We start from the raw sequence: 17,787 nt of genomic DNA, 5'->3' as shown, positions 1-17,787 counted from the left end.
TATACCTTAAAAGGCTGGAATTCTTAATAATGGCTTCTTGTCCAAACTAGTTTTGAGCTAACTTGCATTAGCATTGTAAAAGCTTCAACAGAGTTCTAGGCTGATGCTCAAACCAGGAGAAACTCGGTGACTTTTAGTGGAATTTTCTTCCTAAAGTGAAACTTACATTTTCAACACAAAGCTATATAAGTAAAATCCCATTTATTGGGTCAGTATCACAAAGTGCCAGGGTTCAGACCATCTGGGATGGATACACCAATATTCAAGACAAACTGAAGGAAAAGCTCACAGAAATCCCAAGAAAGTCAATTAGCACACCTGTGTTTCCATATTATCAAACACCTTTGTCACCTCCTCCTTTTTCATGTTCCATCTTTCTTTGTAGACTTGACTGACTTCTCTCTGTTCTTCTCTCTGCTTTTTTTCCTTTTATCTGGTAGCTGACAAGTGCACTATAAATATATGTTGCCACATATATTTGCAGTCTGACTTGTGTTTCTGTCATCTTGAACAGTCTATTTTTTCTGTCTTGGCCTTGCCATCTTTCTGTTTCTTTAGATTCACTCATGGCACTCTGTAATTTTCTCTCCCTCTAATTATTGGCTAGTTTAATAGTCTTACCACACCATACCATTACATATTTTTTTATGATAGATACCATATACTGTTCATATTTATTAATAGATTTGACATACTACTGTAAGATACAGATTTTATGACACTGTTTTTACAAAAGAAAATAGCCTGTTGCAGAACCATTTCCTACAAATATATCTATATATGAAGAAGGCACCACTAAAGTCCCCATTCCTCCAGAAAGCCTCTGAATTAACTGAAATCCTTACTAGGGAGATATTGAGGAAAAGGCCCAAAAGGGATCTCCCATGATATCAGCTCCATTCTGCTCCTGCTGCAGGCTACATTGTCATATAATATTCTTCATAAATTTAAAAAGACTTGTCTTGAAACTAGTTCTTCTTTCAGCATTCTTCTCCCATCCTCCAATAAACCTTCTAGTACACCGATCATTTTTAAAGACAAATGTTGGGAGGTCAGGTGTGTACTTTTAGATACAGAAATAAACCATAAAGTCATACATTTCTAGTGCTTTACCATTTCTTTTCAGTCTTGCACTTACTGCTTTGCACAGAACACCGTCTTTCCCTAAACAGATCTTGTATGGAGAAGATAATCCAATAAAGGAAATAGATGTCATGGAATATTGGTTTCATATAAATTGAAATATGTTGGATAAGATCCGAAAATCAACCTTTTTATTTTATTTTGTAAGTGGCTGGGTTCTGACACTGTCTGTATCCTATGCATTCCATACATGTTTTTGGGTCTAGTAACAATGAAAGCAGGAAGTTTGTGTGAAGTAAAAATTGCCAGCTAACAACAGTTGTTGCTCAAATTGTTTCTCCATGCCATTTCTAACAAACTGTTTTCCTCTTTCCTTGCAGTTTTCCACTTGTCCCACAAAGTCACTCGGGTGGTTCCAGAGAGTGCTCTGCTGATTGTTCTCGGTCTCTTCCTCGGTGGCATTGTATGGGCAGCAGATCACATTGCCTCCTTCGCCCTTACACCAGCTGTATTTTTCTTCTATCTGCTGCCCCCCATTGTTTTGGATGCTGGATATTTTATGCCAAATAGATTGTTCTTTGGAAATCTTGGTTCCATTCTTTTGTATGCTGTCATTGGGACAGTCTGGAATGCTGCCACAACTGGTTTATCTCTCTATGGTGTCTATCAGACAGGAATAATGGGTAAGTTTGATCTGTGAAGGCACAATTGTGAATGCTTCTGTATGCAAGTTGTTACATGGGTGATATTTTACAACTTAACAACTCTTTTTGGCAGAAAAATCCAATTTTAATGGGAGCAATGTGTAATATCTTTACCAAATTTAAGAATTATCTGAGAAATCTTCTTTGAATCAAGCACAAAAGGGACTTGAACCGGTGTCTCTAATATTTCCCTGCTACAAATGTGTGTGTACACTCTCAGGATAAAGCTCAGGATTCATCCTGCTAATGGATATCTGGACAAAAATACACTCTGAAGGGCTTGTTTCTTTCTGCTGTGATAGAAACCTTCAAAGTTACTGTGAAATGGAACTGTCTTCCTTCAGTCAGCTTTAATATTAAGTAAGCAATGATTGCTGAGTGGGTATGTATGCATGAAACATCTCTATTTTTGTCTTCTGAGGCTGGAAATTGTAACTGAAGACTTACAGAGCCAAGTAGCACATGTAAGACACACCGTCTTAATTATACTACAATATAAGGGCATGGGGCTGGTAGAAGAGGCACAGAACAGCAATTTAATCTCCTCAGCAGGTGTGACATGCACATAAGCTGTGTACTGCCACCTGAAGAACAATAATTCACATTGTATGTGGATTGCATGTGTTTTGAAACAGGCATCCTATCTATGCTTTTTTAGTGTCTGTACTGAAGAAGCTCAAGAGCCCTTCTAGGACAAAACTCTCCTAGGTTAGTGAGTTATAGAAAGTACTTACAGGGCACATCTGAGTGCTGCTGAGAGCAGTACAGATACAGTGTGCTGCTGTGACTGTGCACTCTGCTCGTCTGTTCTTGGCAACCAGTGCTGAGATCCTGGACTGAGTGGCTCAAGACCGCAAGGGGTATGTTGTGTTGTACAAAAGGCTCACCAGCTAGTCATGGGGCTGTTCTCTAACCACAGTGGTGCAAAATCGACTCAGAGCAATTTACCACAGACATCCTTTTCAGTCCAGATAAAAAGAGTGCCTCAAATGTCAGAAGTTGCAGATGTTACACAGAACATTTTTGTGATGAAGAATTAAACTATTAGGCGATTATTACAGAAGATAACACAGTAGAGTTTTCCAGCCTCAAAAACAGCTCCCATTGTCCAGCACAGGGAAGCAGCAGAATTTTGGGCTGGGTTCCTTGAAACTAAGCATAAGATTGGGATATCTGTTCCATCCATTTTAAGGAAAACCTGCGTTGTCCTTATTTGAAAATCCCAGTCTGGAAGAACTAGACCACAGACTTGTTCATATGAGACTCATCTTACATAACTGCAGATGTTTGTAATATAGACATCTATGATAGATTTAGCTTACATTTTAGATATTTACCTTAGTATAACTCACATTTTATAAGTAACAATTTTTCTTTAGAAGATACAAAGGTGACAGCTCAGATGGAGACACTATTGGCTTTTATAGGTAGGTAAGATGTTTTATGTGCTTTCAGCCTGTAGGCACAGTATATTGCATCCACAATTTCACATTTATAGTTAAATACAGGTTTTCAGGAACAAAAAAGATGACAAAGGGATATCGCTATTGCAACAGATTGGACAAGGATGTCTTTCTTTAAATATCCAAGCTGCTTGGAACAATTTAAAAAATATGACCAAAAATATTTTATTAACATCCTGTTCTGGGAAATATAATGAAAGATAATTACTTTTTAAAATGTTGATAAAAATCATTAAAGGAAAAGCACTGACATCTTTATGGCATGTGAAATGGACAAGTCAAATGTTTTCCCAAAAATTTTAAGTGAAAAATCCATTAATCTCTTGCTCTCCTCCCAATCTGTAAACAATTCTCAACTAACTGTAAAAGCTGGATTTGATAGCTACTTGTCTGCTTCATCATTATGCAAGTCTTTCAGTGACAGTATATACTAGAATGCTGAGTTTACAGTTAAACAGGAGAATCAGCCCCTACCATAGGTCACAGCTAAAGCTCTACAAGCTAAAAATAGGGAAGTTAACAAAAGCAAACAATAAACTGACCTGCCTGGCGAATTTAAATGTTTAGAAGGAGCATTAATTAGTATACTGTGGGGACCTGTCTTTACCACCAAGACATATTATAACCTACTAGAGTTCTAATTTCAGCTATGGAAAAGGCCAGAGAAGCCTGTCCCTGATTCAAACTATGTCATTCTCCAGCAAAGCTAAGTAGGACTTTCAAATATCTACATGATACGTACTTACTAATCCAGTAAATACATTGTGTTGACCTCCAATATGTCAGCAAGATCTGAGCACCACACTTTGTGGAAAGCCTTGCTGTTGTTACTTGCTGAAGATAGGAGAATGCTCAGTTAATTTCTAGAAGAGTTCATAGCAGCCTCTGGTTGAAGTTCTATGGCATATTTTTGTTTCTACCCCACTTTTTCTACAATTGGAGTGAATAATGCTAAAAGTAATATAATTAAAATGTAGGAATGTATATCCATTACAGACTAAGATAAGCTGAAAACAAATTGCTTCCAACTTTACCATTGAATGGGCCTGTAGTCCTGTCCATCAATATAAGAGTGCATAATCCAAATTGGATTACATAGATTTCCTACATAAATAAACATAAAAGCTGCTCTTTGTTTGCATTCAATATCCTTACAGATATTATAATTTGCAGAAGAAAAAGAGAGAAGGTGATAATAACAAAGAAATCCTTCTTTAGAAGTCAAATTAAAAGATCAGCACCTTAACAATTAACTAACAGCCATACTAGTCTGCTTTCACAGAATAGGAAGAAGTATCTAATCCTAAATCTTCCTGGCTGATTGCACCTAACTCCAGCAGTTCACCATCTGCTGGAGAACTAAGACATGCAGCACTTCTCTGTGGAATAATTGTGGTTGTGACTAATGCTTAGAAAAGCTTTTCCTGTACAATCTAGGTCATAACGACAACATGCTGAGTATGTGTAGAAGTCTTAAACTGGGCCCAGCGAACTTACCTTGCTCAGGTGTCAAAGCTGTCAGTTAGTTACTCCAGACTCTGGTGAGCTGGAGGAAGCAATGGTTATGTATCACTTGGAAATAACTTGCATTATTAGTCTAAATAAAAGTCTGATTTAGAAACCTCATGCCTCTTGACACTGCTTTGTAGGAATTACAGATGTGTCCTAACCTTTCCATAAATATTTGCTCACTAGCTTTGCAAGTCTTCAAAGAATGTACCAATGATTATAATTAGTAACATATAAAAAAGATAAGCAATCTCAGTGAGCCAATTTATTTTAAAAGCTTACATTCTGTTGTACCCTGATATCTGATAGTTATCATCATTGGGCTTGTTCCTTCCTTAAGCATGGCAGAGAAGGACAACATTTGATGGAACCATTATTTAGATTCAGGTTCAAGGCCGTTCTCAGAATTTTTGGCAGACTTCAGCTCACTGCTTCAACCCCTCTCTCACACTAAAATGGATAGATTCAGTTCTCATTCATAGCCAATATGTCCAAGAGTGAACAAGACTATTTCCCTTTTTGAAAATATGAAGTAGTTATACGTCTGTGAAACAGAAATATGAATTTCTGTTTTCAGGGCCTTACCAAGGTCCCTATAAACTGTCTGGAAAACATTGTAGATGCATTGTAGATGTAGATTGGCAGACAGCAGCTAAGAGAATATGTACTTCTGCAGCTCCCCCAGATTATTTGCCATTGTCGTGTACCACAGGGTGTTGTCTACTCCTGTCTCTGACTGCCCATGTAAGTGTCCTTCTCTTGATTAAATATGCCCATGCCATTCTGTATCAAAAATATTTGGAATCTAGCTTCTGTTTCAATTACCTTCCAAGCACTAAATATTCTGGATTTGAAAAATTATCTCATTCTTGTTAGAGGAGTGGCCATGTTGTTCTGGAAGTACCTTACAGGCAATATTGACACTCTGGCTACAGCTACTGATTATCATTGCCTGACTCATGCTTCCAAATCGTTTAATCAGATGGATTTCTCCCTCATCTGTAGAAAACATGCCTGATACAACTGTCTATTAATTTTGGGCATGGGTCTCTGCACTGTGTTCTAATGAATGAACTCAACATATTCCTTCTTTGCTCTTCCTCATATAATTTTGGGCTTCATCACCTCTTAATGAACCTTGCTTCCTCCTCCATCCATTAATGAACACAAAGGGAATCTTCCTGTTCTCTACCCTTTCAAAAATCTGTTCCCCAGAAAAAAAAGACTGGGACACCACTCTTGATTACATGAAGAGGGTAAATTTTGCAAGATACTTAGGAAGCTGAGCAAAGCAATCTTTGTGGCTCTCCCTTTTCTGTTACTTTTAAAACAATAGTGATGCTTGTGTCAGTCTGTTTGCATAACTGAACAAAATAACCTTAATAACTAAAAGAAGATTTTAAAAAAATTATATAAATACTGTGTTACTTTGTCACCAGAGTTTTGTAGTTCCAAAACTTTGGAAATCATTGCCAAAATTCCTAACGGGGCTACAAAACAAACATGTTGAGGTACATTTTAGTCCATCTATTTTTATGGTCCACTTGTGGACAATTTAACAGTGGCCTCATGCATCATAATTTGGGAAGAAGTGGCTTAACTGCACCTATCAATGAATGTCTACTTGAATAAGGAGGCCACAAGTGGTGTTTAACTGCACTGAGTGTGGTTAAGCCCCACTGTAGCACTACTTAGCGACCAAGAGTCGCTAAGTGGCCTGTGGCATGAAGTATTTTGGAACGTTTACTTCAGGAGTACTGGTATATTCCTCTTACCATCTTGTCAGTTCTCAGTTACCCTGAGATAATTTACTCAAGTTAGATAAACCATACCACACACAAATACAAAGCCAGTTTAGATCTGGAAATACTGATCTCAAGTGCCTTGCCATAAGAACAGGACTGTACTGCTCCCAGAATCAACTTGGGTCCACATGGGCCAATGCTGGATCCAACAAACCTTGTAGGATACAAGGTGACACAATGCAGAACTTGTTAAGTAGTTTCTGTGCCATGCTTTCCAGTTGATGCCTTAGGATCCCTGTTTTCAAGGATTTTGCATTATCTGTAATATCACAGTCTGTCATTACTATAGATAATACAGAGCTGACTCTGCTTATACCTTATTTGCTTTTTTTTGAAGGCCACCTGAATATTGGACTGCTGGACTTCCTCCTGTTTGGCAGCTTAATTGCCGCTGTGGATCCTGTAGCTGTTCTGGCAGTATTTGAAGAAGTCCATGTCAACGAAGTTCTATTCATCATTGTTTTTGGAGAATCGCTTCTGAATGATGCTGTAACCGTGGTAAGTAAATTATATATCCCAAAGTCACCCAAACTCTAGAGGGTTTGTTCTGAAGTGTATTTTCCCTTTAAATGAAATAATGTATCATCTGTGCAAATCTACTCATGGGCATTCTTTACTTTCAGCACTATCACTGTTAGTCAATTATTTTAAAAGAATTAGTACCATTATTATAGTTTATTCTCCTTTGTGTTCAACTTATTTTATGTATGTTTAACCTATTTCAATCCAGTATCTTATTATTAGCATCTTATTATTATCTTATTAAGTATCTTATTTATCTTATACAGGTGATTAAATAAATCTCCCAAATACCTGGATTTTAGAGTGAGAAGTGCTTTAGAAAAGACATCGAGATGTAGCAATGCTTCTTATAGATAGAAATCATATTGAAATAAGAAATTGAAAGTGGTTTTTTTTTAAAAAAAATTGTTTCTTCTTGCTCCACTGCATTTTTTCCATTTTGAAAAATTAAAAAATCTGCAAAATCTTCTTCCTCCACACAGAATTTCCCTCTGTCATACATAATTTCAGGATTCATAATGTTGGGGCCCATAATGAGATTATTTTAATAGGCTTAATTCAGGAGCAAATATTAAGTTAGTCTACTTTTCTTTTCAGGTGCTGTACAATGTGTTTGATTCTTTTGTTACAATAGGTCCAGAGAATGTGACGGGGATTGAATGTGTCAAAGGCATAGGTACGTAGAATTGGATTCCATATCACATCATTGATGTACACATGCAGACTTTTCAGCCCTTTCCCTTGTCACTCATATTCCCAGATGCCTGTGGCATAGACGAATGTCTTAAGAAAATAAGTAAGTGAATATTCCTGAATATTTGGGAAACTTAATCAGATTTGTTTTCTTCTGAGGAGACTGAACAGATGTGGAGTTCAGTTGTTAAGACCACCAAACTTGACAGCTATACATATTTTCTTTGTATTTTATAACACATCCTTAGTTTCAGCCTATGCTCTCCCTGCATTCCAGGAAAGATGTGATTGCATATGGGCATTCTCACTCTTTATCACTGATTGCTATCAAGAAACGTTTTCCAGTGACTATCAAGAAATGTTATTTAACTAAAAATTTAGTCACTATTTCCCATTCCAAGCATGACGTGATACTACATTATCTTATGAATCAATGTTTTAACAGTGACTTTGGCATGTTCTATAATATGCTTTTGGAAAAGCATTTGTTTACTGAATGTGGGAAAAAAAATTTTCAAAGAAATGTAGTGGGTTTTGAATAAGCCTAAAATGGTGAGGCTTAACAGAAAGTAACCTTGTTTTTTCTACAGAATGCTGCATTCATATACCAAGTGCTCAAAAGCAATTCAGGTTGTTGCATTTTAGAAATAATTTTTGACATTTCCTCCAAAATTTTCTCTGATTTGCTGGCCATACAGTAGAAGAGAACTAGTTCAAACCATTATATTTCTACTGTTTAAGCTGCGTTTTGTTTTCTTTTTCAGTGTCATTCTTTGTGGTGAGCCTGGGTGGGACATTGGTTGGCATTTTCTTTGCATTCCTGCTCTCATTGGTCAGTCGTTTCACCAAGCACGTGAGAATCATTGAACCTGGATTTGTGTTTATCATGTCCTACTTGTCCTACCTCACAGCAGAGATGCTTTCTCTTTCCTCTATCCTTGCGTAAGTCTCTTTTTATTACTGCCTGTGAAGGGGCTGAGAAGGGAATACGTTTTTTAAAAACATTGAAAAGAAAGACCTAAATTATATAGGACAGCTATACAATACGATGCTCATGAAGCTTATGCTGAATATTCCTATCTTCACACTGCAATAGATGCATAGTTTGCATACTGTCATTCAGCCTTGAAAAAGAATGCAAGTTTTCCAGTATCTGCTGCGCAACATTAGAACTTCCTTTGCAAAATACGAACTTGACTCTTTCCTCTTTGTGACTAATAATACTTCAATAACTAACAGTTGTCCATTTGTATTGACATATTTCCCTATAATTTGTAATGAAAAATATATTTTTCTAAGGCATTATGTGAATGTCCATTATCTGCTGCTCTCACTGTCTTGACTGGCCTGTTAAGTTTTGCCTAAATCTTGCCTGTTTTGGCTTGAGTGCCTCTGTAGTCTTTCTTCTTTTAGTATCCATTGACTCCTGGCATACCTTTCTTCTCAGTTTTGCTTGTCATGTTTGTAGATGCTACAGTGAGTATATTCAAGATCTGAAAATCTTACTGCAAACAAATCATTAGTTTAAGATTGTGTTTAATGTAAACAAGGTTTAAAATTTTGCACGTAAAGCACTATGGTAATCTGAAGAGAATTAAGGTCTGTTACGATCTAATGAAATGCTGTCTTCATACCTCTTGGGGTCACCTCAGGGTGAATGTTTGAAATAGATACACTTTTTACCTAGATTAGACTCCTAGATTAGATGGAAATAATAGTAAATGTTACAACAAATATTTTCTGAACAATTCTTTTTTTTTTTTTTCTAGGATAACTTTCTGTGGCATCTGCTGTCAGAAATATGTCAAGGCTAACATATCTGAACAATCTTCTACAACTGTAAGATATACCATGAAAATGATGGCCAGTGGAGCAGAAACTATTATCTTCATGTTCCTGGGAATTTCAGCTGTAAATCCAAAAATCTGGACTTGGAATACCGCTTTTATTCTGTTGACTCTGGTCTTCATCTCAGTATATAGAGTTATTGGTAAGGGGATGATCTTCTTCCTGTCCTTGCATTGTATAGTTGATGCACTCACATATTCTTTTGCCAAAAAAAAAAAAAAAAAAAATTGGGAGTTCTAGACTTGTTCCTTTTAAAATAGTCCATTTATTTTAGTTGAATTTATGGTTGGTTTGGGGTTAGGAGGGTAGATCTCTACAGCAAGTTTCATCATATGCTGAAAATATAGTAGGATTTCACTGTTGAAGACATGCGAGGGTATGACTAGCTCAGCAGTTAACATGAATCACCTAGTGGCTAACCTTTGTTGGCCCAGCACACGGTATTGGCAAAATCTCCCGGTGAAATGGACTTCGTTCTTTAACTTGTGGCCTAACAAAAGATGTGAGTCCTGTCAGCCATCTCTTTCCTTCAGCTCTTTCAATTTGGTAATAAAGAGATTGTCTTAAGCTAATTTTATGGTTGACTTCAGGTTTGAGACACAAAGTGATGTAACACCATACTTAATTACACCACAGGTTTTCTGGCTTAAGAAATAATTCCCAGGGACTGGTGAAAAACTGAGTAAATAAGACTGTGGCAGGTCGGGATTACCCACTGTCAATTTACTGGGCTTATATAAGTTTGCAAATATTTCAAAATACCAATGACGATTTGCCCAACTATACAGTTCTACTATTTAATCCCAGTTTTGTGAAATATCAAAGGGGCTAAAATTAAATAGAATGAAGTACTTCTAGAGAGTAACACACATAGTGATTTGGTATATCTACTTACATCTGGGAATGGATTAAAACGGTTTATTTGCCTGTTTGTCTTGAATTAAATTCAAATAAAAGGTAATGCATCTCTCTAGCTAGTAGTTTTCCTAGACTCTGTATTCTTATTCTGTCTAGAGATTCCTGGGCTGAATGAAGGGCCTAGCCCCATGTCTTCCTTTCTAAATAGTCTGTAAACATTGTTCATTTAGCCACCTTTCAGTAACCTCTGGTGTGCATGAGGTGTTTAAACAAGTTTTCAGTATCTTGACTTTGTCACTTCTTGTATTCCTGGAATGAGTGGTTAACAATCCTGTAATAAGTGTGATCAGTAATTAAATAGTAAATATTCAGCAATAACAATATGCATCCATTAAAATAATTGAGCTTACACCTTGATAAATTACTGAAGACCTGATGATATTGGGCCTTACGTAACTGCAGCTCTCATATCCTTGGAGGAGTCAGATTGGTGGCACGAACTAATTTTCAAGGTCCTCTCCAGCAGAGGCCTTGCTTACAGTGATATACACAAGACACTCTTCCCTTAGCACAAGTTCAAAATTCTCTAAAAGAGAAATATCTCTTTTGCTCTGGTTAAGAGTTCTGGCCTGCTGCAGTAGGACACACATGCTGTGCCACTCTCAGGAGTGGTGAAGCTGTTTTCCTTCTGTATGGTGGGAGCTCTGGGAGATGTGATTTCTAGAGCTTTAGGTCTCCTACAGCAGGCAGCATCTCGCCCGTAGGCCTGAAGACAGTGTTAGCATAACTACACAACCCTCCATAAGAAAATGACATAAATGTCATTTGTACTGATTTGTAAAGAGTACCACACTTACTGCCCTAAATCAACACTGTTTCAACCCATTTCTCTTTCTGTTAAAAGACCCTGTGCATATGCACCCTAGTGCACAGACTATGGTGCTAGAAATTCTATTCTTTCTCAACTGCGAATTTCAAAGGTCAGCACATAGCAGAATTTCACCTGTAGTGCCTATGCCAGAGGGCAGCACTCTCGGAAGAGCTGCTGGCTCACAGAAGAAGCTACATCTAATTCCGTTGGCTAAACATAAAGGGGAAGGTACCAAGCGGGCCTGCCCTCCTTGCAGTGTAGCAATACAGAGGGAGAAGTAGATGGTGTAGAGAATTTGTTATGAAAGCAGACTGGTGGTACTGTTTCTGTTACACACAGTTGCGTATTGACATTTTATAAGGGTATTTCTAGACATGCTGGCATTTGTGTTTTATAGGTGTAGTTTTACAGACATGGATTCTTAACCACTACAGAATGGTCCAGTTGGAGATAATAGACCAGGTGGTGATGTCATATGGTGGACTACGTGGAGCGGTTGCTTTTGCTCTGGTGGTACTTCTGAAAGAGGAAAAAGTGAAAGAGAGAAACCTGTTTGTCAGCACAACTATCGTTGTTGTGTTTTTTACCGTTATTTTCCAGGTAATTCAACTTCTTAAGTATGCTTCTTGCAAGGAGAAGGAGTCCCCCAAAAGTACTGAATACTTAAAGCAGTTCTCAGCTGAAGGTTGCATATTATTTCACTGAACTGAAAGCATAATTGAATTTGTAATTTTAGTAACAAAGATCCTATTTTATGTTTTCATATGGCACCACAAGGGACAAAACACAATTTCCTCTGTACTAAAAAATGTTCAGTCTTAGCTGCTTGGTAATAATAGTGTTCAAGTTAATATCTGATTAAACATCCGTCACCTCATGTGAATAACTATAGGGAACAGTCCTTTTTATGGGCAAATACAGTCATTAAGCTGATCTACCTGAGCCCGAGTCCTTGTTTCAAAATATAACAGCAAGCAGTGGGACAAGAAAGTATTTAGCGTTCAAACAAAATAGCACTTTCTGCTGAAAGAAACAACGTTAATTTAAATGGAGATATATCATTATATACCAGCTTGGAATTTTTTCTCAAATTTATTATAGAATGTTTATTTGTGGTCACGAACTCCTGATATGTGCAGAAAATATCACATTAAATGGTATAGGAAACACTTTAACCCTTCCACTACCATATTATTCTTATAGAAGATATATTTTTCCACTGGTTGGTGTCTTTTCAAACGTTTGTAACCGGAGGTGAGGGTATTGCATTATTTTACCTTCTAAAGGGGACAGAGATCAACCGAGGAAGTATAAGAACATACAAAAATGCTCTATTTCTCTTTAACAATGACAAGCTGGAGGAAAATCTAAGATAATTCCTAAGTATTTATTATCATGTTTCAATCCTTAGGGACTGACTATCAAGCCTTTGGTACAGTGGCTGCAAGTGAAGAAAACTGAACACAGAGAGCCAAAACTAAATGAGAAACTTCATGGCAGAGTAAGATATTTTTAAACAAAACTATGGTAACTTTTGGATTTTTACAGAGTGCCTTAAGAGAAAAAAATATTAAAGAAAATTTATTTTTGGAGGGGAGGGGAGAATCAAATTTCAAGTGCAAAATCCTTCAAACATTTCAAAAGTTATCTGTAGGCTGTAATTTGTCTTTGGGGTGAGTCCTGTGAGGGGATACAGATACTCAACTGAAGGTTCTGGTTTTCACTTGAGACTTCAGTGGGGCTGACAGTACTGGGGAAACAGCACAGCTGGAATATGCTTCTTTCCCTTAATCTAAACGAGGAGGATGTTTGACTGAAGATTGCTAGGGCAAAGCATGTGGAAGTAAGTTTATTTTTTCTTCTTAAATATTGTTTATTTATGGAAAAGATATGAAAGCAGGCTTCGTAGTTTGCATGTTACATAGAAAGGTAGCCTGCTGCCCAATGTTGATATTAATTATATGCTGAAATTCCAGGTTAATAGTAATAGTTTTAGTTCAGTGTGAATGCTGTGAGTGCCTGCATTTCTTTAAGCTTTTAAAAGATTTTGAAACATGATCTCTTCCAATTCACTTTCACACAACATTATAAAGTTTTTATTCAGTAAAAGAAAGCATACATTTTCAATACAAATATAGGTTAAAGGATGGAAGACTATAAGACATCTTTCATGGCCTTCTTTAATTCATACATTTTTCAGATTTACACAGCTATCCTGCACTGAGTATTTTAACACATTCTTGTATGAGCTTCTAACCTTGTCTGTTTTCACATTGGAGGTCACCTGAAGTGAATTAACAACTTAGCGATGGACAGAGTTTGTTTCTGAGGAATTCTTTTACAGACTACTGAATAAATACATTATGCTTTTGTTATCCAGCAATTCAAATTTCCATTTCCGTTCATATATTTTACTATTTGAAAACCAGGATTCTTCCCCCAGGTGAAGGTTTCTTTTAAACTACAAGACAGTTTCTACATTTATGGAATATACCTTTACACGTCAGTTAGTAGTGCAGGCCGAGCAGTAATGTTAATCCTAACACTTTGTAAATTTGTATGTACTGATTCACCACTTCCTAGAATATTCTTCCTAGAATATTCAGGAGGCACAGTGCTCCTAGAACTGTACAAATTGCAGCCTTCAGAGAGAGGGAGCACTGTCTGTTCTCAGGGATTAAGAGGGAGACAACTTATTTATAATACCATTTTCTCCACTCCCATGTCAGATATCTCCTGAGGTAGTAATTAATATTATATTCAGGAATAATCCATACCACCCATGTTGTTCTAAACCTAGCATGCTGTATATTCTCCAGTAATCACTCCAATGTTCAGAGTGAAATGTTAACAACCATATACAGAAAAAGACCAAATTCTACCTGCAGCTGCCTTGGTTTGAATCAAGAGTTATAAACCTCAGGATTTCCATCAGCCATCTAGTATACCCAGTATGGGATTTTTGCCCTAGATATCTAAAGAATGGTGCCTGCTTCTACTCTGAGGGAAGTATGCATTCCTGAAACGTCTAAAAAGAAACACTAGGGAAGTTTTTCGACAGATTTAATCACCGACACTAATAGTGGCTGATGTACTTCATAGGGCAGAAATGGAGATAGTAAAATGAGTTGATAAAAAGAGTCTTAAAATTGAATGTTAAAATGGGGTCTTAAGTACTTTCTTGCTGAGACCCTTGTAATTCAAGAATAGTTAGTGAATTTGTAAAGAACTGGTTAGAAAGCTCAGGACCTTTGAAGAAAAGCATATAGTATTTAATATTTCTGTAAATGGGAAAAAAATCTGTTTAGCAGCAATAAAATTATTCTGCATAGTCACCTGGTCTAACCTGACATAAATTGAGCTATTTTCTAATAATACCTTTTATTTCTGTAAAGATATTAATTCCACTTTCACTTCCCTAGGCCTTCGATCACATTCTTTCTGCTATAGAAGACATTTCTGGACAAATAGGACATAATTATCTGAGAGACAAGTAAGTAGTAACTAACTTGGAATGTTGAAATACTGCTAGAAAATCTTACCTGTAAATTATGACCTTTTAAGCCTGTGAATTTAGGGACAGCACAGATGTCAAATGTAGTTTAAAAGGTTATATACTGAAAATACTAGAAATATAGCAAATGTGAAAATAGTTTATTTTTGTCCCCTACAAATGGAATATTTTCTTGTTTTTCCACAGTTCAGATTAGGCCTTTGCAAATGCCTCAGTTCATATCCAGGGATCAGCTTCTCTCAAGATTTGAGAACTGGCCATTTGCACAAGATGTAACCTAAAATGTTAATGTTCATCCTTCTCTGTAATCCATTTCATGAACATTATTTGTGTGTGGAGATGCTAAAAAAAACCCAACTACGACTGTGCTAGTTGTTTATGCCATTTCTACAAAGGACGTGTTCGACACCTCTGAAAGTGATGGCAGAGGGTGCTTTGAAATGACTTGGATAGTTTAAGCCTATTAGTTTGAAACCAATATGAAAATTATGGTTCATATAGATCATTTCCCTCCCCCTCTGTTTATAGTTAATTCATCTTGAGAGAAGCAAAATTACTCAGCCGAAAGATACAGACACCATTTTCTTTAAAGTACACATGAAGAGTTACCATTGTAGATGTAATCTAGATGAATAAATGTGAAAAAAGGACATTAAATCTGGACAGCTTTCAAAGTGTTATTTAAGGTTAGGCAATTCTCTGCCTGGAGTTAGGTCATTTCATAGGTGCAGTCACAGTTCTGAACTGCTAATGTCCTGCTGACTCAACATGTCAGTTCCAATCCAAAAGCCATGTGGTTGTGTTAGCTTTCTGCAGAGCACTCCCCTAACCCTTGCTGAGAAGCAGAGTGTATTAGTTTAGGTTTAGCATTATGCTCATATAACTATACAAATCCTAGGCTGGAGCTAGATTGTATCTGAGCTCAAGCAGAATTGCTCACCTGTCTGTACCCAGTTATAGGGACGGTCTCCTTCATTTCCTTTTGTTCTTTGTTCATTTATGCAGTGAAGAATTTTCATGAGGCAACCCAAATAGAACATCTGCTTCCTTTAGGTCTAAATTTTTAGTTTACTTCTTGGGAATGAATTTCAGCAGGCGGTAATACAGGGGAATACATCCCCAGTTTTGAAATACTGTCTTGAAGATGGAGCTAAATATTTTTAAGTGGTGGATTAGAGTTTGACTTCTTAGATGTCAGAAAGTAATCTCCCTGAGTAACAAGAGAAGGAGTAGTTTAATGTAGATTCATGGTTGAGTGTGTGGTTTGATGACTAATGTATTTTGAATGAGACCACCTTAAGTCTGCTTCTTTTGGACTATATGTACATGAAAGTGCTGCTTCCTCAAAGAAATGGCAGCCCCTAGCATCCTCGCAGATGTGCTCAGGTGTGGCAGCCTGAATTAGAGGCTGCTTTTCAGATGTTCTGGCTAGAGAAGAGGAATAGTTATCAATTCTGTGAATAATGTTTAATGACAAAAAGGTTTCAACAATCTGAATAAAAAGTTGTAAACTCAAAATAGCCATTGGGCAAGATCAATAGAATCACTTTGAATAGTGGTCTCCAAAGTTGCTTCATGCCCTTTAGAGAAAATATTGAGGAAGGTAAAGCAGCCTTTATCTTCTGGAGCCTAAATATGAAATGGCAGATATCCTACTATCAGACAAGCTTGGAAGTGTAAATCACAGGAAAGACACATCACTTCTATCCCCCAGAGTACATTAATGGCATGAATAAGGCCCTCTGTAAGTGCTTTTGGAAGGGCACTGTTGTTGTCAACTGGTTTTCTAGGCTGGCTGTCCTGCAATACAGCTGGGGAAAAGCAGGTTCCTTTCCAAAGGAGGAAAGAAAATTAAACTTTTAGAATGAAGCTATTAAATATAACAATGCATAATCAGAAGTGGAAAAATAAGGTAGCATGATCTCCCAGAGTATCAAATGTCCTAGTGACTCTGAAATAGGATACTGTAATCACAGGACTCTTTCTGTTGTAGTAGTGTTTGGTAAGTGAACCTATTAAATGCTTTGTGACAGCTGCATAACTCTGTAGCAGGCTTTTCCTTAACTTTCTTTAAATGCTAATTGAAAAGCTTCAAAACACAAATCCTTCACATTGCTATGTTCATAATTTCTTTTAAAGTGCTTAGCTCACAAAAATATCATTTATGCTAATCTAAAAATGCTGTGAAACTAAAATTGCTTGTTGCCATTAACACAGTTTGTTTAAATTATCAGGTGGTCCAATTTTGATAGGAAATTCCTCAGTAAAGTACTGATGAGAAGGTCTGCTCAAAAATCAAGAGACCAGATCCTTAATGTTTTCCATGAACTCAACTTGAAGGATGCAATTAGCTATGTGGCTGAGGTACTTATGAACACTTGTTGACATATTATAGCATCGTTTGGGTTTTGGTTTGTTTTTTAATTTATAGCATAACCTAAAGTTGATATATTGCAGGAGATGTCTAAAAGAAAACTATTTTCATTTCTGCTCTGCTTTTTTTTTTCCTAAATGTGTTTTGAGTCTCAATATCACCTGTTTGAGTGGCTGTAGTTCTCAGTATTATGCCTGATACCCAGGTATGAGTATATTGTACTTATGCCAGTGTACTTTTCTGTTGGATTTTACCAAATAACTTTGTTTCTACATTCGTTACATGAAAACATACTGTAATTCCAAAGGGATAAGGCAAACTACTGTCTTTCTAAATGCATCGACAGTGTCTGGCTCCTGCAGAACAGTGGTTCTATGTGATGACAAATCTGATTTGAAGAAGCTAACTTCCAAATGGTGTGGATATGTGACCAAAGTAGTGGACTGCTATAATCTTATTCTGCCAGATCACAGTAATAAAAAAAAATTGGGAAGGGTAACTTTAATTCAATGGAATCATAACACCCACACTTCAAAAATTAGG

The 17,787-nt window shown here is 36.8% G+C and overlaps 1 protein-coding gene across 1 annotated transcript in view; it reads left to right on the top strand.

The window, feature by feature from the left end:
• The window catches only part of SLC9A3 (solute carrier family 9 member A3), a 50,916-nt gene that overhangs the window by 24,845 nt on the left and 8,284 nt on the right, over positions 1–17,787 (top strand). Inside the window, exons 2-10 of the mRNA XM_075495607.1 lie at positions 1,464–1,766; positions 6,902–7,062; positions 7,684–7,762; positions 8,544–8,721; positions 9,549–9,769; positions 11,754–11,956; positions 12,768–12,857; positions 14,779–14,849; positions 17,105–17,234. Coding sequence (XP_075351722.1) covers positions 1,464–1,766; positions 6,902–7,062; positions 7,684–7,762; positions 8,544–8,721; positions 9,549–9,769; positions 11,754–11,956; positions 12,768–12,857; positions 14,779–14,849; positions 17,105–17,234 — 1,436 coding nt within the window. The remainder of the gene's footprint in view (positions 1–1,463; positions 1,767–6,901; positions 7,063–7,683; positions 7,763–8,543; positions 8,722–9,548; positions 9,770–11,753; positions 11,957–12,767; positions 12,858–14,778; positions 14,850–17,104; positions 17,235–17,787) is intronic.

The sequence above is a fragment of the Mycteria americana genome, chromosome 2 (assembly GCF_035582795.1).
Source record: "Mycteria americana isolate JAX WOST 10 ecotype Jacksonville Zoo and Gardens chromosome 2, USCA_MyAme_1.0, whole genome shotgun sequence".
Lineage (NCBI taxonomy): Eukaryota > Metazoa > Chordata > Aves > Ciconiiformes > Ciconiidae > Mycteria > Mycteria americana.
This window is presented reverse-complemented; position numbering and strand designations above follow the sequence as displayed.